The 26734-nt window shown below is 39.7% G+C and overlaps 1 protein-coding gene across 2 annotated transcripts; it reads left to right on the top strand.

Moving 5' to 3' along the window:
- Window positions 1-81: 81 nt before the first annotated feature.
- On the top strand, window positions 82-25980 carry efhc2 (EF-hand domain (C-terminal) containing 2). 2 transcript variants are annotated; one of them, XM_088605505.1, is made up of 15 exons: window positions 82-421; window positions 2122-2310; window positions 4008-4158; window positions 4736-4959; window positions 8585-8836; window positions 10155-10262; window positions 10970-11108; window positions 13269-13434; window positions 14724-14866; window positions 15646-15842; window positions 18793-18926; window positions 19362-19559; window positions 23266-23358; window positions 23879-23981; window positions 24698-25726. In XM_088605505.1, exons 1-15 carry the CDS (start codon window positions 389-391, stop codon window positions 24797-24799), a joined length of 2232 nt encoding a protein of 743 aa, XP_088461631.1. In that variant the 5' UTR covers window positions 82-388; the 3' UTR covers window positions 24800-25726. The 2 variants fall into 2 exon arrangements, with proteins under 2 accessions (XP_088461631.1, XP_088461641.1); XM_088605515.1 differs by lacking the exon at window positions 24698-25726 and adding an exon at window positions 25742-25980 and having other exon boundaries at window positions 87-421.
- The last annotated feature ends 754 nt before the right edge of the window (window positions 25981-26734 follow it).

Raw genomic sequence — 26734 nt, 5'->3', positions numbered from 1 at the left:
AGTGTCGTTTTCGTATTTATAAAAAAACATACGTTTACTAGTAATTGGTATGTCATTCAGATAAAGCTGCACGGATTGAAATGGGTTGTGTTTTTGTTTAAAGAATCTTCGTGCTGCTGAAGATGGGTGGAGGGGGGCATGGGGTGGTGTAAAAATATGAATTCAGGCTGTAGAATAGTTAAATGTCATGTAATCCGCACAAAGACTCGGTCGTTCGAAAAATGACGAGCAATCGGCGACACACTTGCGTGTCTTCAAGACCTGCGCAGATCGTGACGTTTAGGAGGGTTTCCTAGCTACCCGCCGCAAAACGACGCACTCTCCCTAGCAACGGAAAAGTTATCAGTGTTTGGCGAGCTGTGAGATATAAGCAATCGCTCTGCCCATCATGTCGCTGCCGGGATATTCTCCCAACAAAAACGTAAGTTTTCTGCCAGTGCTGTTTCTGTTTAGTCCCGTATCAATTCTATAATAAGTGGTGAGGCGTCTGTACAAACTTTACCTAGCTAAAAGTTACTCAAACGCTGCATTATTTAAGGTCTGTGCATAACTTCAAAAAGAACACAGACTTAAATGAAATCCATATGATGTGTTTTAGTATTCCTGGTGGCGCTTTACGTTGCGTTGAACACAGTTACCAACTTCGAGCAGTGCCTCTGTAAAGGGAAAACCCAGCGAAAGACCGTTGCTCAGCCATAAGAGAAAAACTAAGGACGGTTTCTGACCTCAAGCCTTGCTGGGTTTGTTGTTGAACGCTAATCTACAGTACAGCAAATCAAATGCTCTGTTGAAAGTAGGTCCAAACAATATGTAAAGTATCGGAGGTGTTCACATCCTCCGCACGTCTTGAGCAGTGTTATTGCACTACATAGACGAACACAACACCCACTTTTTTAAACAGAAGAAAGGTGGCCAACGACAGGCCATTCGTCTTGTATAGCACCTTTGGCTTCTAGTATCTCAGAGATACGTGGATCTCATTGAGCCATTTCTAGAAAGAAGCCAGGGTATCGCCTTCAATAACATGACTGTGTTGTTTGTTCCCTGCTCCCACATCCCTTTTTTAAAGAAGTGCCTCCTGTTTTCAGTTTTAAATGTTCTTCCGCATAGTTTCCACGTGCGTCCTCAGATTTGTTCTAATGTTCATGTTGTCAGTACCTTTGAAGGAATTTTGCATACTCGTATCAGGTCTCTTCATAATCTTCTCTGTTCAAGTAGTTCAAGTAGGCAGCTGCGTCAGCATACGTAGGCAGCAAAGGAACAGGTAAAGGTTTATTCCACGCCGAAAAGAGAAGAAAAAAAACACAACATTTTGGCTGTGGAGCCTTCTTCCGGCGAAGAGTAAACCTTTACTCGTTTGTCTGTTTGAGGCTCGAAAGGTTGAGATCCTTCACCCTGTCCGTGTAGGACATCCTCTTAAACCCAGAGTTCCTGATTCTGGATCAGCAGTATCTATCTTTTCTAAAACATGGTGACCAAAATTGCACATCATATTATAAATGAGGTCTTCTACATTTTTAACATAGTATCCCCCAATTTTACTGTTTAATTAATGCACAGGAGTGTAATAACAGTAGCTGTGTGTATATTACTGATTGGTTTCACTGAGTAGAAGATCATTCTCTATATAACAACATATTGTTGCTTTAAGGGAATTTGCATCAAACTCTGAATCTGTTTTCCCTTTCCTGTCAAGCACCACTACATTGAAACGAATTCCATATGTTACTCTGTTTCTGAGAAGATAACACTATCCATTTTTTTAATGTTATTGGTTGTAATGTAATATTTTGCTGAACTCTTATGTTATACAGAAAAAAGAGCACTTCAGACATGTTTAGCCTTTTTAAGTGGAAGGATGGCTGCTGTCAAAATTGGCCCTGGTGTGAGTGTGTGTCTGTGTGTGTCCCAGCTATCCTGCTCTGCCCCCACTGCTTGCTAGGATAGGCTCCGACTCCCTCATGACTCCGACAGTAAAAAATATTGGAAAATACAATATTCGGTGGAAAAAACAGAGTATCACACAATTCCGAGTCTTTTATGGGCCTTAGGGTGCTGTTTTTAAAATGTGCAACAGTCCCTCTTTAAAAGTCCTTTGGTCTGCACATTTTGATCTTCCAGCTGGGAAAGGAGAAATTTCACAAGTCCCAGCATTTTGATTTTTCCAACGGGGTTCGGCTGGCGGTCGGTGAGGAGAAGCCTGGTATCGGGGGCGAACCACTCCCGGGCCAGAGGATCCGCCCCAAGTACTCCATGTTCCCCCAAGGAGAGGGCAGCGATACTCCCTCATGGGTTGCCTTTGACAAACAGGTACTGCACCTTTCCCAGTAGTCTCTGTAATTGTTATCCTGTGACATAAAGTAACCTTGTGTGACATATCACAGGTATCTGTAACTAATTTATAGAGTGTGTTACATAGAGTGCTATAATGAGGTTAGGGATACATCAAAACCTATTGAAAACACAGCTATAACTCTCTGCAGCTCACAGCTGGCAGCCCACTGAATCTCAGTTGGTGTGAGGCTGTTCAGTACTGAATGGGAGACCTCCTGGGAAAAACTGAGGTTGCTGTTCGGAAGAGGTGTTAGTGGGGCCAGCAGGGGGCGCTCACCCTGCAGTCTGTGTGTGTCCTAATGCCCCAGTATAGTAAAGGGGACACTATACTGTAAAAGGTGCCGGTCTTTGGATGAGATGTAAAACCGAGGTCCTGACTCTCTGTGGTCATTATAATCCCCGGGTGTTTCTCGAAAAGAATAGGGGTGTAACCCCAGTGTCCTGTACTCCTCCCTACTAATAGCTGATGTGTGGTGAGTGTACTCCCACACTTTGGATGCCATTACATCATCCAGGTGGGGCTACATATTGGTGGTGATGGAGGGGACACCCCATTACCTGTTAAGCACTTTGACTGGAGTGTCCAGAAAGCACTATGTAAATGAAAGGAATTATTAATACTGTACAGTATAGTGCAGTACAAGACCTACAAAAAAACTGTTATTGTACATTGAATTGATTGATGCCTTTTCCCAAGACAGTTTTCAGTAAAAATCAGAGTTACAGTAAAAATTCTGCAACTCATTTTAAATAACATTTAATAAGGGTAAAAAGAGAATAAAATCTGCAATTTTCATAATGTAGTGGACATGCTATGCGAGACAAATTTAGCATAACAGAAACCCAATAAATGCAAAATGAAATGGGATTTGAGCAGCGTACCATGCTGAGGGGAAGGATAATCGAAGATCACGATCTAATTCCAACCTGAAAAAATGGAGCTATGGAGAACCAACCTGACTGTAAACACAGGTTGAATTGTGGAAAAAGAGCTAGTTCCAGGGAGCCTCTGGTCTCTAAAAGAGCAATCCAGACAGTTTGTCACAGCTGGGAAGCACCTGCCTGAGGTATATAAGAAGTCAGTGGGCTGAGGCTTTTTGACCGACTAACAAGCTGTTGAGGAGAAGGAATAACTAGGAATGACTGAGCGGGGCCATTTTGGAGAAAAGATGATTATCAATGGAGGAGGAATTCACATCAGGAACACCCTAGTGAAAACACAAACATGGACACAAGAACTAATAATTGCGATGTCTTTCCAAAAAAAACCTAGTGTCAAGGCTTGCAAACACGCCCCCATCCACCCAGTCCTTTGCAACAGGATCAATATTCTTTCAGAGCGCGAAATTCCACGGTAATTTCAGCAGGGCTTTTGAAGTGCAAATGAATTTTATTTTTCTAATAGCAAATTTAATTGCCAAACCGTGTTCCTATTCCTTGTTTGTATTAATTCCTGCAATGTCTCATTTTGTCTTAACCATTTCCATTCGTTTGACCATTTTAAAGTTTGTTTTTAAAAGTGGATGAGCACAACAAGAAATTAGAATAATATTTAGGCCTTTAACTGATGTTATTTAATTGAGGTGTGAAATTGGTTGAATTCCACGGGTGTGATCGGTTAAAATTACAGAGAAATTAACCTTTTTTTTTTAATTGACCATGGATTTCTGTAGGTGCTTTGCTTTGAAGCACACTTCAAAGAACCAGTTCATGAAAGCAGAGATGAGCAGCTCCGAATCAGGAAGTGCAAGATTTACTTTTTCCTGGAGGATGGAACTATACAAGTGGTGGAGCCCGAGAAACAAAACAGTGGGATTCCACAAGGTAACAATTTCCAAAGGAATTCAAAGATTACCAGACACCCCATGGTAAGGAAAACACATCTCCAATGTGCCATGTATACTGTTTCCAAAAGGTATTCAACACAGTGGTTGCTTTTATAGATTATAATTTGCGAACTGTGGTTTGTGTGTCACCTTGGGTGTGAAAACTAATTTTTTATTATTTCTACAGTGACTTTCATTATGATTTCTGTGAGTATTACATCAGGTTTTCAGGATATGTAACAAACATACGCCCTTCAACTCTTTCTGAAGTAGTGGGAGCCTAGAACAGTGCTGTAATGACAGGACTTTCTGAATTTGACATCAGACCACAGCTGATTAATGACAAGGTCCGCAGAACCTTAATTGCACTGGAAATGATACTTTAGACTATACACAAAGAGGAGTGTAGTTTTCTAGCAATTAAAATGCAAGATGAACTTTTGTTGCAAGATATGCATTTCACTGTTTCCCTTTTCTTGAAAAGGAGATAGTTATTTGCCCTTGGATGTGTGTTTCTTTCAGACCCAGATGGTCTCACGTGTTTGTTCCTTTCCATACGGCTCTTTCCAACCCAGGGACTCTGATCAGACGTCACCGCATTCCCCTCCCTCCGCCACACAACGAGTTTCACTACGAAGTGCAACACCTCAACATCAACCAAGAGGTCGTGTTCTATTCGCGCACCTTCAGGATCACTGACTGTGACCTCTTCACCAAGAAATTCCTGACCAAACTGGGCATTAGGCTGAACCCGCCGGCTCCCACCCCAGAAGACCCCTACAACAGTCTCCGGAGGCAGGTGAGAGGAAGAGAGCACTTGTCCTTCTCGGATAAAGCAGAAGCATTGCCGTTTTCTTTTATATTTCATACTTACATGATCCTGCGACATCTGTCACCATCATTTGATGAAGGATTGTGACCTCCACACTGCCTTACAGGAGATTTAGTACAATTTGTGGAGTGTCTCATCATTCAGTGGTATCTTTGCCACAGGTCACTGTTTCGTGTGTACCTTTGCTAGCTCAGTTTCACTCGGACCAAGTGGTGCTCAGCCAGTAATGCACCTCTGCATGAAGAATCCTGGTCACGACTAGCCCAATTCGAGCTATCAACATCTGAACTGGAGGGCCCAGCCTGTGCCGTGAGCAAGCATCTTTACTGATGGAGCAACCCTGCCCTTCGAATCAGGGAGTCTTCAGCAAACCCACATTAAAAAAGCTGTTTCATGGCCTGTACAGATACAGTACCTGTGAACACCAATTGTGATTATGGGTCCTTTCCATGAACCACAAGCTCCATATACAGGATCAGCAGCATTATTGACTTCTGAAAAAACAAACACTTTAAACCCAAGTATTCTCCTCGCCTGCGTATTCCACCCTAATTATTTCTAGAGTGGGCCCTGCCTGGCATCTTTGTATCTTTAATATAAAACAGGGGTGGCTAAGCATAGTCTTTAAGCCCACAGTCTCTTTATCTCCTCTGTTTTGTGGAAAACACACTTAAATAATCAAGTGAGTACTTTTGGGTTTCTGACTGTTCTCTCTTTTGTTTGAATAGACATCTCATAATGGGCAAGCCAACTGGCAGTCATTCAGAGCTCTTTCATGCTGACCGGTTAAGCCAGTAATGACCAACAAGAGACCTTTTTTTAAGAATTTTAATTTGTTACAAGGAAGGTTGCATTTTGCATTCTTCCATAAGAATATACCAGTGAAATTACAACGGGTACAGGAAAGCTGTATACACATATCTAATAAAAAATGAACATCAATTATAGATATTTATGTCAGGTTTATCTTGTAATAATTATGGTTTTAGAGTTTATATCGAGCTCTTCTTTCAAACCTAGTGCTTTCAAAGGTGTATTCTATAGTTTTTAAAAACATTCTATTAAAACAACATTTTTAGGCTGAATCTTCTCTAAAGAGACAGAGTCACTTATTTGCAATTCCCAGAGACCAAAGGAGGGAGGCTCTTCACCTGCCCACCTCATCATAATTGCCTTTCGCACCAGCATCTGAACAGGCTGAACTACCACTCTGTGATTATATATGATATGCAGCTGAATAGGTATGACTCCTAAGATTCACAGAAGAGGATCAATCTGCACTCTACAGATCAAAGATATTTTTGGCATACCTCCTGCCAGAATTTCTGAATGTATGTACATTCCCATAAACAACAGAACTGTGTTCTGATTGGGTATTACAGTAAGGTCAGTTAAGTGATGTGTCAGTGCTATGTGTGCTGTAGATCTGTGGAGATTTAGATGTTCTATGTAACAGACTGTACCACGTTTTTCCATATGGATTACAGATTGTTGAAGGCAATGAAAGAATGCTTTTCCAAGTATCGCTATCTTTGCAGTGCCTCGGTTCTCAGCTCCAAATTATTTGTAAAGACTGTAGGGAGTCTACCCCGTGCCTAGACAAAAGAGTGTAAACCAAGATAGAATTTTTTTGAAGTTCCCACTCTTGAGGAGGATGTTCCCAGTGAGTGTGAGTTACTGGAAAAATCAAGTCCACCATTCTTAATACCTACACTATGTACTGTCCGACCTGGAGATATTTAAAGACATCTGTTTGAATGTTACATTGTACTTGGAGCTGTTCAAATTATTTAAATAGTCCTCCCTCATATACGCTAGAAATTCTATATATGCTTGCTGCTTGCCTATTTGTGAAGTGGTTACCTGTTTTTTCCAGTGGTAGGACAGCAATCTCCACTAGTGAAGATAATTTACATTATAAAGACAAGGATGATAGTTTAGTAGAGTAGTAGTTTATTGCCATATGTAAATGTACATCGGAATACATTAACATTGGAATTCTTATTCATGCTGATCTCTTAGAACATACACAGTACAGCAGATGTCAATAGACAATACATTACAGACATAATAAATAATAGCAACCAGAACAATAAATATGTGGAAATGAAAAAAAAATATAGCAGTCCACGCAAAACGTGCATAGTGCAATTGAGTGCACTGGGTTCTGAGACATTGCAATTAGCTGTTAAGGATGTGTATTGCAGTAGGGTAGAAGCTGTCCTTAAGCCTGGTGGTCTGTGCTTTAACAGTGCGGTACTGCATGCCAGAGCACAGGGGGAAGAACAGTTTGTGGCCGGGATGGTTGGGATCCTGAATGATGGATCGAGCTTTATTGCGACAGCGAATGGTGTGAATCTCACCAGTTGATGGTAAATCACATCCTATACTCCTCTGGGCCAATTCCACTACTCTTTGTAGTGCGATAAGAATTTAATTATCTTGATCCATGTTTCCGGTACATTTAGTATGTGTTTTTGTTTTGATGGTGGGGGTAAATTAGTCACCTTCTTACCTAAGAGGCTTACAAGAGAAACAGGTTTACAAAGTTCAACCTCCATCTCCACCCCCGTTAGAATCCGGTGGTAAGAATATTAATTTAATCAACAGGCTGCTTTCCTTGCTCAATCTTTGACGAATCAACTATTGTAGAGAATTCGAGAAAAAAAAGCTTAGATCTCTAATTTGAGCTGATTATTATATTTATTACGGACTTCTGTAGAAATGACTCAAACCACTTATCAGTCTTGTTCCACCACGCCCTCCTGCCTAATCCCCACCCCTGCAGTAATTTCTTGGAAAAAGATTAAGTTGCACCCCTGGACTCCTCACTTGTCAGCATATTCAAAATGGTGTATGGATGTCCGAAGCTCCCTAACCTGTTTTATCACCTAATTCATTATTCCATTTGTTTTATATACACTTGTTTTACTGAGACTTTAACATTGAGTTTTAAAGTAACTGGCTTTCACCAGTCTGCTGTAAAAAACAAGTAACTCATTTTCAGTTTGCATAATTAAACTTTCGTAGCTGACTTCACATTACTGGAAGGCTGGACGGCAATTTTCTCTCCAAAGCAACAATAGTGAAGATTACCCTGCACATTACATTCTGAGGTGGGACGTTTGATCTCCATCTCCTTCTGGCCCTATGGGTTTCCTGTGTGTGGCTGTGCTCTAGAATTAAAACAATGATTATCTTGTACTGTAACATGAACGTGTGCTATTTAAGATACTGCATATCATTAAGTTTGGGTGGTTAAGAAGACCATTCGGAACCACATTCTACATTATAACACTGATCAGTAAAGCTTTACTGTAACTGGAAAACATCAACCTTGAATATCTAAAAAAAAAACAATGATTTGTGTATTTCATTCCTTCTTGATATGTTTATATTTATTGGAAACATATTTATGAGCCTCCGTGTCTGCTAAATTCCATCTGTTAATGGGAAATATATTTTCTTCCACTGAGGAAAATAAAAGAAAAGCTTTTTTGTAAGCTAAAGCTCGTATTCAGTTGCCTAGGTGCTGTTACTGAGTGTTTGTGGATGTATGTGAAAGCAGCGACTGAGTCGTCTGTCTTTGCAGATGGAAGAGAGCATGAACCCTCTCCGGCCGTACGAGCGCTCCGACACCCTGAGGCAGTTCCTGGACCACGACAGACGCGTCCTGCGTTTCTTCTGCCACTGGGATGACTCTGAGACGATGTTCGGGGACTCCCGCGAGCTGGTGCTTCACTACTTCCTGGCTGACGACACCATTGAGATCCGAGAGGTCACCTACCCCAACTCCGGCAGGGACGCAGTGCCCAAATTCCTCCACCGCAGGAAACTGCCCAAGGTCAGTCCCTCTGAGGTGCCCGGTGATGCCGACTGTTAATGCTTTGCCCTGCATTGTGAATGCTATACTAAGCCAGCGGTTCTTAGCCCTTACTGCAGCCTGCACCCCTTTGGTTCTCAAAATCTGTCCTTGACACCTGATCAGAAATAAGTAAAGTTCTTTAGAACCAAGATATAGCGTACCTTTCGAGTGAAAGAGAGAAAATTATTTATGTGTTTTAACTTTCCAGTGCAATTAAGAATGTTGTACATGAAAAAACGAACTTTTTTAGAATTATAAATCTATTTACATTTCACAGTCAAATTAAGAATACCTAACACATATTTTGACTACACAGTTTTTAAAGTGTGACTTAAAATACCTATGATTGATGAAAGAAAGCATTTGTGCTTATGTGCCTGTGTTTAATCTGTGTTTTCAATGACGTGCCTTGTTTGAAAGTCTGGCATGTCTCGTACTCCCAGGGTGTGCGCGCGTCCCAGGTTAAGAACTCCTGTTCTAAGTGCCCCTTTAAAATTGAATTCTGTGCAGCCCTGTAGTGCTAGAATATAAGGAACATCAGAAAGTCATTGCTGTTTTTGCAATTAAGTTGTTTTCATAAAGCATGTTTTATTAAAAACAACATTTGAATACTTATTTAGAAGAATTACAGTATTTGTCCAGTAACCAGAAGAAAAGTGTTTCCATTTGTATAGTGCCTTTCACCCAAAGCTCTTTAGGGATTAGAAAAAGCACTTATCTTGCAGTAGTCCCATTTTGCTTCAAGGTATGCAGTCAAGGCAGTGTTGCAGTCAAGCCTTCTTTAATTCTGGGATCTGATGAGGCTGAGCTACAGGGTCATGTGGCCAATGAATAATTCCTGTCTCTGTTTCGATCTTTCTACTTGGATAAGCTTTGCTTTTCTCCACACGAAATCTCTATCTGTGTTGACAGAGCTGCAGTAACTTCAGGGTTGCCTGAAGCAACATTAGATTCCTCCCCATGCACTGAAGGAAGGGGGTTAGTTCATTATGAAGAACAAATGCTATCTTTTTGACTTGACATGCTAATTGTTCCACATGAAATGAAAAAGATGAACAGCATCAAAGAGGCTGACAATACTGTATATAAGTCCAAAGCAATCATTCTTACTCGTTTAGACTTTTGGTTAACTTTTTTCTGCTCCACTGCAGAGTTTTGAAAATACTTGAATTCAAGAGTTCTGATCCAACAAGTTCAGAGCACAGAGCTTTCTCCTTATCTTACTTACCCTTATTTCTGACTTGAAAAAAAATTACGCTATGTTTATTCATTCTTTTTTTTTCTAAATTTGAACCAGCGTGCCCCTCCTCCTACACGCCAGCCAGGGGACATAACGGACCGCACTGTCCTCAATGTGTTTGGGCCGATGGGACATGGTGGGCGCTACATTCTGGACAACCTGAAGGTGGGTGAATGTCTGCTGCTGGGCTGGACAGTGGTGGCTTTGCAGGTGAGATTCATGGGACTGGAGAGGGACTTTCATCACTGGTAAGGAATTGGTTAAAGATTACTGACGAGAACTGCGGCTGCCAGACAGCTTTCCCAGAATTATCCTTCTTTTTCAATCTTCATTCAGATTTCATTGTCACTTGTTGCAATTAACGTTGAAATTAATCTGTTTCTAACAGATTCACTTAAGTTTTAATTAAAATCTGATGTGCCAAAAGTTATTAGAAGAACTAATTAGAAATCCTCATAAATAAAGCATTGTGCCTTACCTTATGAATCACCATTACCTGATTAACAATTAAAGCCGAAACAGGTCTTCCAAACTTTAAGACATCCAACCTTTTGTTGTAGGATCTATTGAAAGTCTCCCATGTTTTTTATAATGTTTCTCAGCTGTTTCTTGCTCAGTTTACTTTTTTTGTCCATGCAATATCTGTAATATGTTTTTGCCTTCCAGTACTCTCTAATCTGACACTAGTACACCATAGAAACCTTGTAATATATAGCCATGCAAATTTCGTGGGTAAATGTACAGTAGATGCATCCAAACAATGTGCTTCCAGTTGGGAACATCTCTTCTGTTGAACACTCCAGTGCAATTGATTGATAATGACACTGAAGATAACACAAGTAAGTGTCTTGTGTTCTTCCCATTCTGTTCAGACTGGTGCTGTACATGAGGAGTTCTACAAGGACTGTGACCTGACCATCGGAGCGGTGATTAATGTGTGGGGCAGGAAAGTGGTAATCTGTGACTGTGATGGCTTCACCAAGGAGTATTACCGCACAAAATATGGTGTTGGTGAGTCTGTCAGGCACCTTACCATTAATTTTTCTCTCTATCACATTTTACATATCCATCCATCTCATTTTCTAACTGCTTACTCTTGGTGAGGTTTGCAGTGGTAACAGGCTGAACAGGGCAGATCAGACTTCCCTGTCTCCAGCACCTCCTGAGGGCTTCTGCCAAGCTGACAGACACTATCCCTCCAGCATTTCCTGGGTGTGCCCTGAGGTCTCTTTCTGGTGCATCGGGTTCGGTGAACCCCCCTCACTCAGAGGGCATCCTCACCAGATCCCCAAACCACCTCAGCTGGCTCCTCCCGGTCCAGAGGAGCAGTGATTCTACTCTGATGTCCTCCCACAATGCTTGCCTCCCCAGGCTGTCTCAGGGAGTAAGCCCAGTATCCCTGCAGAGAAACTCATAATTTCATTCTTTCAGTTGCTACCCAAAGCTTGTGACTGACCAGAGGTGAGGATGGGGACACTGATCGGCCAGAAAACCGAGAGCTTTGTCCAAAAACTCAGCTCCCGCTTCACCACCATGGTTCTGTAGAGTGTCTGCATTACTGCAGCTGGTGCACCAGTGCTCTGGTCTGCCCTAACTCATGAACAAAACCCCGAGGTACTTAAGCTCATACACTTGGAGCACTGTTCCCCCCTCACCCTTACCTGGAGAGAGCAAGCCACTCTCTTCTGAGAGAGAATCACAACCTCAGATTTTTATTTACCGAGATAAAAGTATCTAGTCACCTAATGGGAATGCTTCCTGTGACAATGAGTGTTGCTACTTGTGGGGACGGGTAATGTGACTGTTTGGTCTTGCTCATTTGCTTTTTCTTCAGTGAGATTATCTGTGGCATAACACTTCAACACGAAGTGCTCGATCTTACGTGTGTGACCACTAGATGTCAGCAACCCAAAAAGTATGTTTTACTGTTAGCAGTGAACTTGTCTGAACAAAAGTGAATCTTGATGTTTGTGTAATCCAAGTCTTGCCTTTGGAAAGGTGTGTTTTCAAACATCACAGGTTGTTCAGAAAATGACTCACTTTTCAACAACTGCAAAATAAATATAAGCATTGTTAGATTGTCCGTGCTTTTATATCATTTTATGGTATTTTCTTTTGAGAATAGTTCACAAGAATTTTTAAATGCCGCGAGAGACGAAATTAAAAAAAATTGCATTTGAACATTTTTTTAAAAATGATTAAAATTATTTTAAAGTACATGGTGTTTAGTTATCTGCGATGGTCTGGTGTCGATCGCCCATTGCAAGCTGGGATAGGGGTAGGCTTTGGCTCCCCATGATCCTGAATTGGAAGAAGTGGTTTGAAATGGAATTGATGGATGGTATTCAGTTATTTTGTATGAGAAATATATGTAGACTATATGCTAATAAGCATCTATAAATGTGAAATATACTGTATAGTTTGTCAATGTGGGCTTCAAATACTGAAGATGATTGTAAGCCAGGTTGCAAATGGAAGGAAGACCTTCAGATTGATCCGAGGATCTTGTCAAACTGAACTAAGGGAGAACTTTAGCGAGGTTACATTGTACCAGCAAAGAGTGGAATTTAGCCAGAACATCAGGATAAACCCCCGTTCTTTCTTAAAGTCTTTAATAACTTTAGGAACACAGTATCACGCAGCATCTTGGCATACAGCAGAATTTCCCTGTTCACCATATTGGGGCCATGGTTCAGAAGGTCTGGTCCAGAAGGACGGTGCCACCCGACACCAAACTCAGAAATCCACGGTCCCAGTACTGACTAGGCCCAGTCTTGATAAGCCTCTGACTTTTGATAGGACAAGGCAATAAAGTGGTGTATCAGTGCTGCTGATTCTTCACCTTTTAATAGTATAGCATTTAAGTGATGCAAGTGACTAATGCGACTAAAAATCAAGTTTTTTTTAACTCCTTTCTCTCCAGATATTTGGATGTAGTTGTCCAGAGCCTGGCACCAACAGTAACACGATACCAGTCTTGTATGGATTTCTCTGTCTTTACCTCATGCCGTTTTATGCTGATTGAAGACTGTTTGCATTAGTTACAGCTGTTCTAAATGGAGCTATGTGACAAACCCATCTGACTGAGGGCTCATCTGGTTTCCCTAAGGTTAAAGGGTTATTGTCTGCATCTATGGGGTTAAGTAACATCTCCCTTACTCTGCTTCCCAGAGGATTTTACCCCGGTGACGTACAAAGCTTCCCCAGCTCCAAAACCACAGAGAGAGCCTCCACCCTACAATGGCTTTGGCTCAGAGGAAGATTCTCTCTGCTCCTGCGCAGGATTGCTGCCAAAACCCCCACAGAAGGACTTTAAGAAGCTGATGGAGAAAGACAGGTAGAATAATGCAGAGAGTAAAATATGAGGAGTGACTCAGGAGAAGATAGTTTTGTCTGTCGCAGGTCCATTTATGCTTGAAATACTTCTCTCTTTTCTGTTTTACGAAGTCCACAAAGTTCAATGTATCATGCAAAGTCGATTGTTTCTTGCCCTTCTTAAAATGTAAATAAAGCTTATTCTGTATTTCACAGTAGCAATATGGTCTTGCTATCATCATAGCTGGCTCATTGATAGTCATCTCCTTTATGGACATGACACTTTTTCATTAGGCTTGTCTTTTGTTTTTTAGTTAGTGTAAAAACAAATATTAAAAATGTGAAATGAAACGACTTACGCTGAAGGATCCATCAACCGTGCAACTCCCTCATGATGATGTTACTGATCGTGTTAATCAGTAACCTCTCATGATAGGAGAATCATTGTATGTCAGTGGTTCTCAACCGTTTTGGACCAAGTACGACCCCTAATCCAACAAAAGCATCCAAGTACCGCCTACAAGTCATCATCTCATAGGAACCCCAGAAATTCTCAATGACCAACATGAGCCCGCGTGCACACACACTCACACATACATTTAATAAATATTATAATAATAAACTTTATTTGATATAGCATCGTTAAAGGTGGCTTCTCAAACCGTTTTACAGAACAAAAACAGTAACAACAACAAACAACACCAGCGTTCGTAGCACGTATTTCTATGCATTCCCGTGTTTACAACATTGGCATTGTTCCAAAATCACACACATTCTCCTACAATACCTCCCTATTTGCTGGAGATAGCTTTTGTTTTAAATACAATTGGTCACTTGCGTACGTAGCACGCATTCCTATAGAGTGGCATAGAATTACATAGTAGCTCTGTGTCCACTGAAGTATTAGCGCGCACTGTATCGTAGTATGTAGGCTGCATATTCGACACGTATTAAATTCGAAAATATGAAAACCCATCCTGATATTTCAGCGCACAGAACAAAGTTCCAGGGTTATATGGTGTACCAGCTGGGGGCGCTCTGCGTACCACTGCTGGTACGCGTACCACAGTTTGAGAACCACTGTTGTATGTGATTGTATTTTGTTTGGCTAATCCTAGTCTTGCCTTTGGAAGAAGAAACCCTCATGTCTTCTGTTTGCAAAGCCTCTTCTAGATGTTCTTTCCTTTCTAGGTTTCTCCACAACCTTGATTTATAATCTTGTTATTTTCAGAAGGAAGAACTTTGTGTTTGTTGAATGTTATCCTGACCGATGTATTACTAAATAATTACTTTTACCTATGTATTGTACAGACAAGGCCTGGAGAGCAACATACTGAGATTTGTTGGCAGAATGGTTTCGGATAACCCTATTGACAGTGAGAGGAAATTCATCATCTCCTTTTACCTTAGCGATGACACCATTTCTATCTTTGAACCTCCCCAGAGGAACTCAGGTAAAAATATGTTACAACCCTGTAATTATTTGATAAAGATTAAATGGAGTATAAACTACAGATTTGTCTTTCACATGAGAGGTATTTTTGTAAATGACAAATATTGTTTGTAATGGAAAGCATGTAAAAATAAGAACTCGTGCATGCAAATCAGGGGATAGCAAACTGTGAAGTTTGTAGTGTCTCAGTGAAAGTAATTTTAAATTTTATAGCATATTTAATCCATGGTGCTGGGGTTACACTCTGACATTTTTTAGATCAAGGGAATGCATTGATAGGATTGCTAATAAATAGGTTTTATAACATTCCCTTTTTAAAAATAAAAGTAGGGGTTTGGTTCTGTAACATACTCCTTAAATGTTTATTTATCAGTCTTAATACATCGGTAATATTGCATTATGGCAGGCAGAAATGTCATCTCATTCACATATTGTTAATATAAGGAATAAGTGCTAAAACAATCGTATCTTAAAATGTATCTTGATCCCCATTATCCATTTTGAAACTGATCAATTGATTGATCAGTTACTTGCTACGAATAAACAATAAAAACTATTAAATTATACGTTCACTGTAGAATTAACAGATTGAGACATTGTCAAGGAGGACACAGTGTTTTTTCTTATAATTTCCAATTCCTAAAAGTCTTGTTTCATCAGAAATAGATGGAAAGTTTTTGTTTGTTTACGCTGAGTACAATCATGGAGTCGTTTCTAAATCTGGAAGGGTGGCTGCTCTGCTGGGTTTCTGACTTGCGGATGATCGCTTTGTCTTAACAGGTATGATCGGAGGGAAGTTTTTAGAAAGAGGACGGATAAAAAAGCCAGGACAGGAGCTGTTTAAGAGTCAGCGCTCGGAATATTTCAAAGCAGAGGACCTTTACGTGGGAGCAAGAGTGTGTTTCAACAACCAGGAATTCCAGTTAGTGGATGCTGATGAGTATGTGTTTAGCTACATGGAGCAGCACGCTGAAGAGGTAGGTTGAAGAACATCTCCCCTCCCAAGCCTTTCTAGTCCACTCCACACCTCTTCCACAAAGTTTGTTGCACTGAACGTAATTGGCACCATTGTAGTTGCACCTGTGACAAAGCTGGCTAAACAGTAGGACAGCATACATTTTACAGGGGATGTTTAGAAACGTTTATTTAAAAAACAAATTCCGTGTAGACTTTAAAATCCTCATGCTCACCTATAAAGCTCTGCATGGCTTTGCACCTCAGTACCCGTCTGAACTATTATCGCCCTACTCCACGCCTCGCAACCTCCTCTCTTCAAATTCTGCCCTCCTTACTGTCCCCCAAGCCTGTCTACATTGTATGGGTGACAGGGCCTTCTCTTGTTATGCCCCCAAGCTCTGGAACTATTTGACCAAGGGTGTCAGAGAGTCACCTTCTCTAAACTCCTTCAAATCCAGACTCAAAACCCTCTTCTTCAGAAAAGCCTTTGCTTAACTGGTTCCATTCTTCACCCCTCTGCTCTTCTTAGTACCACCATCCACGGTCTCCTCTATTGTAATTGTTGTATTGTTGTAATTGTATATTATAATTGTGTCTCATCTTGTGTATTCTTCTTATTTTGTTGTTGTATTCTTCTTATTTATTGTTATTGTCATCCTGTAAAGCTCTTTGAGAAGCCACCTTTAAAGGCGCTATATAAAATAAAGTTTATTATTATTATTATTTTATTATTATTATTATAAAAATTCACATTCCTTTCCTACATTAAAATAAAATCAGAAAGTCATGAATTTCCGCAGTGGATCTTAATACATGTTGTCCGTTACCTTTCTGTGCAAGTGTACTTCTTGCTTTCTGCTTTCAGGCGAATTCCATCTCCTTGCAGATAAAGCCCATTGTTCTCTGCTCAGCTTAGATTAAAACAGCTGCTTGATTTGAATGCTTTCCAGCACTATCACACGCTAGCAAAAATCATGGGTTAGTGCAGACATCCTCACAGTCCGATGACATTTTAGTGTTGTTTCTTGGTTACACCTAATAGATTATTTCCGTTGCTACACTATGATAACACCAGCTGATACAAAAAAATTGTTCATGTGAATCTCCCAAAAGATTAATTTTAAAAGATTGGTAAATAGGCATTGGACAAGGTCTTTTGCTGTGGATACCACAAAAACAAAAGCCGGTGAGTTCCATGTACTTTAAAAATAAAATTTATCCACAGTTTAAAAAAACATAATGAATGTAAGTAGAGTATAAACTATGGGAGGAAATTGGCCATGTTATTATATTCACTTTGGCTTGGCTTTGGCCCAAGATATTTGATGGGGTGGACTAAGGAATATGTTTAGCCTGTCATTCTTCGTATATACAAGGTAATTCAAAAATGTTTGGTAGGGTATACAAAAAGAAGATAAATTCTTGACCTTTTCTTACCTTAATCACATTTCATTTCAAAACACTTAGCCTATGCTGTATGTCTTTTGCAGGGTTTCTCAGTCCTGGCCCTGGAAGGCCGGGTTGTCTGCAGATTTCTAAGTCTCTTTAAAGCAGCAGCTAAAGAGATAGGAGAAGCCAGTAAAGAGCTGATTCAGGTCATTAAGACCCCAGATAAACTCTAAACTTGTAGACACACCAGCCCTCCAGGACCAGTATTGGAGATGCCTGTTCTACCAGAATGCCCATTTTATTATAACGGAACTGTTTTGACTTCTCCTTTAACCACTCAAGAGGGAGAGATTTCAGGAAATACTCTTTTAGAATTTGTGTACCATTAAGCACCTGTAAACATTAAGCAGAAGTGTGTATCTGCAGTGTATTATCTGCAAGCAGAACCACAAGGTAGGCAGTTGGGTAACACACGAATATCATTAACAGTTCTTCAGGTTGTAACTATCTGAAACACATTGCAAACAAAGGAAAATATATTTAGTATTCATCTTCAATAAAGGGAGCTGAAGCTCCACTAAAGGAGATGAATTTACTCCTCTGTATTAGTTAAAACAAAACACATAAAAGCTTATTTCAATACCACTCTAGTGTAATGCAAAAATTAGGTATTACATATTTCATGTTTGTTATTCTATAGCTTTGATTTAGTAAGTTTATTGGTGGTTTAAAGATCCAGAAAGATAAAGTTTGGCATAGTTTGACCAGGGCTGCATGGTGACGCAATGGTTGGCATTGCTGCTTTGCAGTGCTAGGGCCCTGGGTTCAGTTCCTGGGATGCTATCTGTGTAGAGTTTGTATGTTCTCTCCGTGTTTGTATTTCCTGCGGGTGCTCCGGTTTCTTCCAACAATGCAAATACACACTGGTAGGTTAATTGGCTTCTGGAAAAAATGGCCCTGGCGTGTCTGCGTGTTCTTTGCAGTGGACTGGCATCTCGTCCAGGGTGTATCCTGCCTTGCACCCATTGGTTGCCATAGATAGGCTTCAGCTCCTCTGTGACCCTGCTGTGGATAAAGCACTTGGATAGCTGGATTGTTTGACCTGAACCCATAATTTGCCATCTTATTCTATAGATTTTTCCATTAAGCAGGAATGAGTTAACTTGCAAATGTGATTATGTTTTCATCTTCATGTGGGCCGTTGTGAGGTAGGGTTAATGAATGTTCTGAATCAGCAGGGATGGTGTGCTGATGGCAACAATGTGAGCATTGTTCAGCCCTGCCCAGGAGGTGAAGAAAGCAATAAAAGGCTGCAAAATGTGTGAGGCGGACCACCAGGAATAGATCATCTTAGCAGCCTACCTCATTCACAACATTCCTGTTTATCATTATCTTACATGCCCTGGTATAAAGGTTATAAACGTTAAGGCTTACATTCTTTCTAAGAACTGCAGTATTAAAAATAATACTTGTCTTCCCAGCATCATCGGATCCTGACGCTGTTATTAATCACCCACTTCCTGTCTTTGGTTGCAGACATCTTAGCTCTCCTGATAAACGGTGCTTTCTTGTTTCACCTAGTTCCCCAAAGGAAACATTGGAACCATCATAAGCAAACTGAGGTCCATCACCGAGCCAAAGATGAAGGAGATCAAGCAATCATTTATGATGATCGACCCAGAAAACACAGGAGAGATTGCATATGAGCCATTCAGGTATGAGACATTTTAAAATTAGTAAGGGAACCCTTAACCAAATGTGCCTCACTCCGGCACATCAAGTGTGCTGTCCACCTGGTTTTATGTTTCCATTTTTCCATCATGGAGCACACAGACACAGATATGCATACACTCACATTAAGGCCAATTTTCCTAGAAGCCAGTTAATCTACCAGTTTGGAGAGAACATACAAACTCCATACAGATAACACCCCAGGAATTGAACCCAGAGCTACCCATTGTGGCTTAAACAATTCTAATGTTTTTACTGATGTTTAATGTTTTACAAAAAAGCACTACATTAAAAACAGAATTTCCTGCAGGAATTTAAAATGGCAACATGGCTTTGGTTTTAGGACTAACTGTGCGAACTTGAATTATGGATTTTTTTTTATTATTGTCCAGTGTTTAAGTGGTGCTGTTTGTCTTTAGGAATCTGCTGATGGACATGGCCGGAGGAGGAATGTCTGAGCATGAAATCATGACAATTGGGCGCCACTATTGTATCCAGGAGCAAACTGAAATAGACCTTGGCTTCCTGAAGGCTCTGGCCCAGGAACTGCTGAGGAAGAAGCACTTTGAGAGCTTCCCTGACATGACCAACGCTTTCATGCATGCAGACGAAAAGAGGTACTAATTTGCCCCTTCACCTCGCATAACCCCCCCCCCCCCCCCGTTTGAAACCTTCATTAACCTCTTCAACTTCAACACTTCTTCACACAGAGGACTTTTAGTTTTGTCCAAAGAATGGTGAGAAAAATGCGATCAATCAGCCATATATCTACCTGTCTGAATGCCGAGTAGCCAGGACGTATGTTTCAATTAGTCACAGTGATTTCAGTGCAGTAATTTAAAACAGATGATTTAAAACAGATTTAGAAAGGGAAAATACTTTGCTGAGCATGATAAAGTGCTAATCTGTTCAGTTGTACAGAAGTATACTTACTCTTTTAAAATATCTTCTCCTTATTTATATTAGTCAGGTACACAAAACATTTAAACAATTTTCTAGATTGCACTTAAGATACAGCTAATGAAATATTCCTAGTAGCTGTGTGCTTGTACTATGAGGTATTGACCCATTCTCAAATAGTGGAGAAAAGCTATTCTGGACAAGGAGGAGTAATGAGCTGTAATGCCTGGCTCACCTCCTCCTGGACTGATCCAATGGACTTACCTAGAATGTCTCTGGAAGGCAGGCCAGAGACCTGTTTGCACAACCCCATGCAAACCTTGAAAGATCATGCAGACTCCACAGAGGCAGAAGCCCCCAGCCAGAATCAAACATGCAGTAGTGCCATGACCATGCTGTCATGCCACTTTCACATGCATACAGTACAGTACCATTTCCCGATAGATATACCTTAAAAATCTTTTATACATCCTGGGGCATTTATTCACAAAATACGGTAGTAACACCTATGACTGTTAGACGTCTAGCATTTGCTATTTGATAGTTGTACTATTTGATAATTGCCGTATTATTTTGCACTGTTTGCCGTATTATTTTGCACTGTTTTGATCTGTTTGTGTACTTTTGCACAGTTTTTAAGAGATATGGGTACTGTCGCACTGGTACCATACTGTTGTTTACACTGTTATTGTTATTGTATTTTCTGTCTGTTGTCTTGTCTGCTGTTCTATATACATGTATATACCGCACCTGAGAGACTACTGAGAAACACTTTTCATTATACTATGCACCCGTGTAACTAGTACATGGTTGCCACACATTAAAATGAGTCTTGAGCAAAGCCTACATGGCTTCCTTCAATAAATGGTTGAAAAAAAGACAATTTCAGATCTTTACCTACTAAACTAAGCCTTTCCTGTGTTCTCATGAGTGGTAAAATCCACTCAAGTAAAAAACAAAACTGTGTTTGGGTTATTTCTGAACCATATTTAGAAAATATATTAAAACTGGTTTTAGTCTCAACAGTGGAAGTAACCCAAGTAAGCCTGATTTTTTTTCACACAAAGAATACCTAATATTCATTGGCCTCATATATTACACTTTAATAAATAAGCAAATGAGCTGAAAGATGGAGCAAGCCAAGATACAGTACGTTTATTGTAAGTATCAGCTATACAAAATAATGTGAATACAAGAGAATAATGCAGGACAGTTAAGAATGAAACAAGAAGCAGAAAGGTCATTTAGATGTTTGGGTGTATTTGCATGAACATCTGGTCACCTTGGCATTATTAAGGTGATCTTAGCCAAACATAATACAATTTTGCTGAAAACTAAAAAACAGCAAAGGAAACATAAACTAAGAGTTTGGACTCAATGAAGCTACTGGGGTTGAATGAGAGCAACAGAATAGTAATAATCACACAGATTCCCCACATTATGCATTGATGTGATATTTATGCATTTGGGTGTTTCTAAGATTACCTTCCCTGTCAGCCAATTATTAATAAGATCCCTTAACAGCAGTATAAAGCTGTTATTCACTCTCCCATAAATGTTTTATGGGTTTTTTTTTTACACGATTTGTGCTTGCTTCCTTTGAAATGTACATTTAAATTGCATGTGATCTTGTATTTATGGTCTCTTGGAAGAACTCTTGTGACATGCACAGAAGTAATGACATGATCGTTCTTTGCTCTGGCAGCACAGTGTCACATAGGAGAACTGATGCAAAATGCAGCTCATTGCAAAGTGACTCATAGGTATATTTTTAAATTGTTTTAATTGATTTTTTTTACTTAAAGAATTTTATTTTTTTCTACAGAATTCAGACAAAAGCACAATAGAATGTGTTCCTACACATGGAAATCAAGATACGAGTAGTTTCTTATTCTTAGCTGGGAGGGGTGACCACAAACCTGTAAAACTCAGTTTTCAGCTCGTAATGTATGGAGGGGGAACATAAGATAATACCTTGGTAGGGAGTGTATGCTTTTCTCTGTGGTATGGACTCCAGACAGAAACACTGCACTGCTTCATCTGTCTCCACTCTGTTCTCTGCAATAATGTGTAAACAGACAGACCTGTGAAGGCACGTTCAAAACACCTTCTTACCCAGCAATACCTCCCTTTTCCATTTATTAAAAAATAATTGTATACCAGCCAACTCGAAATCTGAGCTCTGATAAGAAGGTGGATCACACCAAGAACACAACTGTGATACCCAAGTAAAAAAAAACCAGTGTTGTGCATTTTCACATTAGTGTAGTTTAGTTTATAATCTGAGGCTTATATTTGGTCTCATACAATGTTCGTTTTGTGTTGTCTCATCAAATAAAGAGGTAATTAGCAGAGGTCATATTCTCTTTCAAGATGTCAGTTGTGGTAGACCTTATGTCAATTCATTTGGGAAAATAAAATTAACACTGGAAAGGCATTCCTGGTACATTTAGCCCTGAGCCCTAAAACATTGGTTAATGTAAGTAGCAAGCTGTGTGGCTGAAATGATGACTTAACACATTCATAGGCTTGCGGTACTTTTTTGGGCAAGTGAGAAGGTTAGGTTTTCAGAGCCTGTTGTAATCTGCAGAGCAATGCTTTTATTTTAGAAAGCTGATATTCACACCATCATATCAGTAGCAAAAAATCTTTTGACACCCACATACCAATATCTAACACCCCTCTATAAAACACTATTATGCAGATTGAAAATAATCCTGTTGGTAGGATTTCCCATAGCTTATATAGTATTTTTTAAACAGTACATCACTTGTTACTACTTAGGAATCTTTTCCTTCTGTTATTATCACAGTTTTCAAGCACATTGCTAAACATTTTCTACTAAAACCCTTATGAAAACTTTAACATCTTAACATTTCAAAATGTAGTGGTATTTTCCTAAATAAGTGGTGTTTTCCAGAGTATACTTTTTACTTTAAAAATTAGGTTTTACTTGAATGGGTTTCTCAAGTATTCATGTGATCGTGAAAAAAGAGAACTGTAAGTATAATACCTGTACATTGCTTTTTTTTTGTCAAACACATTTCATGATAAATTATTCTATGATTGAAGATATATTGTATTCATAAGTAGAATTAATATACCTACAGGCTGAGGTCTCATGCTCTCTTTAGTGTGGTCAGGAACATTTACAAGGACCCCTCACTTTTTCAACCATTTAATCCACAGGTATAAATGTTCTCAAACTGGGTGATAGAAGTGAAAATGTTTGTTTTTTTGTGAGCCAACTAATTTTGACAACCTTTTTTAGTGTTTGACCATTGAATGATCATAGACACCTTGTATGGAAGATGCTGTTCAATGTCTCGTGGCTATTGTTACTTCCTTCAGTGTATTTTGATGCAGCATGACCTTTTATTGGTCAGTAGTCACACGTGTCATTATTTCCATCTGGGTACGCAGGACTGGGTTGTTGCCTGTCTGGGAATCCAGGACGATTTGCAAAGCCTTCAAGCTCCCTCTGCCTGATGACCTGCTGAAAGCCATCCTGGAAAAGTAGGTTTGAAGCAGAAAAAAAGAACAAACAAAATATAACTTTGCCTCTTTAAGGTTTCTGCTGACCTTTTTATGGTCTTATATATTATTGTTAGATCTCATTTTGTCCAGTGACAGTTTAGGAATTGAATAAAGGTTCATTTGCAATCCGAGGCTGTTCTTGCTATCAAACGTCATACATTGAAATGGATGGATCTGTTCTGATAAGGTTAATCCTTTACTTTGAACAAGTTTAATAGGCTATAACTAACACCTATTGGCTAGAATTGTGCAAATTTATAATGTCTTATCTGTCAAAGCCTGATGTTGAACTTAATATATTCTTGTTCTGTAGATGTCGTTTCTATACTAATTGTAGATTCATAGAGGTTAGAAAAAATGTTCTTAATTCTTACGTTTTCTTAATTCTAGATAATGGATGTGTGTTGTAAGGCAATGATTTATGATTTAGACAGTGGTTTATAAGGTATTCACAATATTAATAACTTAGCCAAGTTCTTTATTTCGAATATGAATGTAGGTTTGAAAATGGCACAGAAGAGGTGGAATACAATGGCTTCCTGTCAGCGATAAACTGGAGAGACAATCCGGTACCCACAGCTCTCCCTGAAACACCTATCAAGGTGAGTCTACTCTCAGAAGCTCTATGTGGCACTTGCAGACCAGCTGGAAAGTGGGCACTTCTTGTTTGAACCTCTTTACAATGTCACTCAAATGATTTTAAGGTAGTGTAAAAGTAAATCTTATTTTAGTGCTTTCCTTTTCCTCCAGCGTCTCATAAAACAGCTGCAAAAATTACAGGAATTAGCAAGATGACTCTGTGTCGGCCCATAGATTTAGGCTGTGATGCTTCACCAAAGGCGCGAATCAAAGTCGAATCAAAGAGCAACCAGCCAAGTGCGGAGTCCTCAGAGAATATACACTTTCAGCATGCTATGCAAACCCGAAATGTCCAGGCAATGCAGGTGCAAGATGCTGCCTAGCAGTAACAGTATTGTTAGGCTCTGTCCTCCAGAGGCGTGTTTGAAAGTCTGCTGTTTAGCAATGAGCAAGATTTTAGATTATCTAAAATCCCATTTTAAGCTGTTTTGTGGTATTTTTCGTGTCTAGTTGTAGTCAATTTCCAGCCTTTACTATCATCATCATCACATGAGTAACGCCTAGGTCATGTATATACAATTTCTTAAGAAATGTATCATTTTAATTTGAGCGACAAAATATGCACTCAATAGTTACTTACACGGTTTTTCACAGTGGGCTAAATGACTGTCTCAACATTCTGCTTTTCTTCTAACTCTTTTGTTCATTTTCTTTCTGTTTCTCTGTCACTGGTTTCTAGCCATTTTCTGCAGTACAGGTTAAGCCCAAACCTCTCAGCCAGCTGACAGTGAGCTACAAAGCTCTTGTGGAAGAGCTGTGCGGACACACTGAAGAAAAATGAGTCGCTCCCTCTCTCTGTGATCTGTCTGAATGTTCACCTGCCTCCAGCATCTGCTTTGTCACGTGACCTGGCATCCAGATTTAAAAACAAATGATAAAAATAACATTCTCAAATGACTGATTCATTTGAAAATAATTGTTAAATTACTCTATAGATTGAACTAAGGAAAATGTGTCCCAAAAGGACCCAAGTAGTTTCGTAGCCGTTACTCTTTTTATCAACTTATCGAACACAAAAGCTGTCTAAGGCAGATCTGTTCAGGTTAACTAAGGCATCCTGAAGTACTGTGATGAGTGAACAAGTATGTTGCATTCCTGTCACAATTACATTTTCCTAACTTTCTAAATTCCCTTCCTAGAAGTTTCGGAATGAATACGCTTGTATATCAGCGTGCACACTCACGAGTGTGCACGAGTGTGCCCTGTGATGGACTGGTGTCCCATCTAGGCTGCTGTCCTGCCGTGTGCCCTGTGTCTGTCGAGATCGGCTCTGAATGCAGCAGTTGCCAAAGATGGTTGGACATTTGTTTAAAATAAAATAATGTATTCTACTTAAGATTCTCGGGTTTTAAGTACACCTACGTGCAGCGACACCGTGGTGAAGAGCGCGAGATAAAGATATTGTCAAAAATTGACCATGTCCGCTACAGTTAATCAGATGCTTTACTAGCACCTTTGTGACTTAAAACTGTCATGTCCTCTGCTATGAACTGTGATACCCACACATTCAACTCCAGACTGTGCCCAATTTTGATATTATATACAAGTTGCCACAATGTGTCCTTAACAGCTTTTACAATAAGCATGTGGCAGTTATTTTGCTTTCAATGTTCAATGTCGGTAATCAATTAATTAATCCATTGATCCATGTTCTCTGCGAGCGGGAGAAAGACAAAATGTTTGTGTTTCCTTAATCTTATGTCCTGATGCTTTTTGTTTTCAGTTTGATATAGGCTGGAATGGAGAACCCACAGGCCCAGCAGTGAAAAAAATCAACTACTCTATCTTAGTGGAGGATGTTTTTGGCAAACACGATTGAAGTCCACAGTGAAAGTACTTTCTACTTATTAAAAAAAAAAGACCACTTTCTAATGAAAAACATCTTGCTTACTTGCTTTCTTCAAGATTCATGTCTTCACGATTTATGCTCACAAAGTAAATTAAAGATTAATCTTAACAGTTTTGTGGTGGGTTTTGTTGCCTGAACTGTAGGGCATGTAAGTAACATTTTAAGTAAATGCAACTGATATTGAGACTGTTAAATATTTACAAGTCAACAATATGAAACTATTCACTAAAGTTGGATTTAAATCGATAATATGTTGAACAGTATTTCTTTTACAAAGCTGACATTAAATCCCTATCAAGGATCAGTGATCTTAGGAAAGTTATCGAGATAACAGACAAGCCTCGATATACACCAGGTCAGACAGGTCCAGATCTCTATATCTGCAGTCAAAAGTTCCACTTGAGCCCTACTAAAAAAACATATATTCTCCCAGCTCAGTCCTGTACCAGCATTCTTGTAAGAGCAGTTGTGTGCCCTATTTGTTATATTCTGATGCAAGCTACTGTAAGTCATTTTTTCCCAAACCTAAGAGTATTTTAGTCGAGTTGAACAAGAATATCATTGAATTGTCACGAATGTGGTTTAAAAAAAGCTGTGCTCATCTGCAGATTCAGAATGGTGTAATCAGACTCCTGTAATCAACCCCGAACCCCTTACTGAGACGGAAAGAGCACATTACCTCACTTGGGCATTATCAAGTTTTCATTCTTAGCTTTCGCACTTACTAAAATATTAGCCACTCGAGTCACAGCTTCTGGTTCACCACACAAAGGCTGACGTCTGTGAGACTGAACGCACATGTGGCCTTTTATGTCTTCTAAACCAAGGCACAAAAAGACAATGGGTCAGATCGAGGAAACTTTGCCA

The sequence above is a fragment of the Lepisosteus platostomus genome, chromosome 2 (assembly GCF_059453375.1).
Source record: "Lepisosteus platostomus isolate fLepPlt1 chromosome 2, fLepPlt1.hap1, whole genome shotgun sequence".
Lineage (NCBI taxonomy): Eukaryota > Metazoa > Chordata > Actinopteri > Semionotiformes > Lepisosteidae > Lepisosteus > Lepisosteus platostomus.
Note: the sequence above shows the minus strand (reverse complement) of the source record. Positions and strands in the feature narration are given on the sequence as shown.

Bases quoted from the DNA above. Each gene is read 5' to 3' on its own strand.
- efhc2 (XM_088605505.1), top strand. From the start codon at position 389: ATGTCGCTGCCGGGATATTCTCCCAACAAAAAC. The intron at 4,159-4,735 runs GTAACAATTTCC...TTTCCAACCCAG, and splicing joins AAACAGTGGGATTCCACAAG to GGACTCTGATCAGACGTCAC. The intron at 23,359-23,878 runs GTAGGTTTGAAG...ATATGAATGTAG, and splicing joins CTGAAAGCCATCCTGGAAAA to GTTTGAAAATGGCACAGAAG.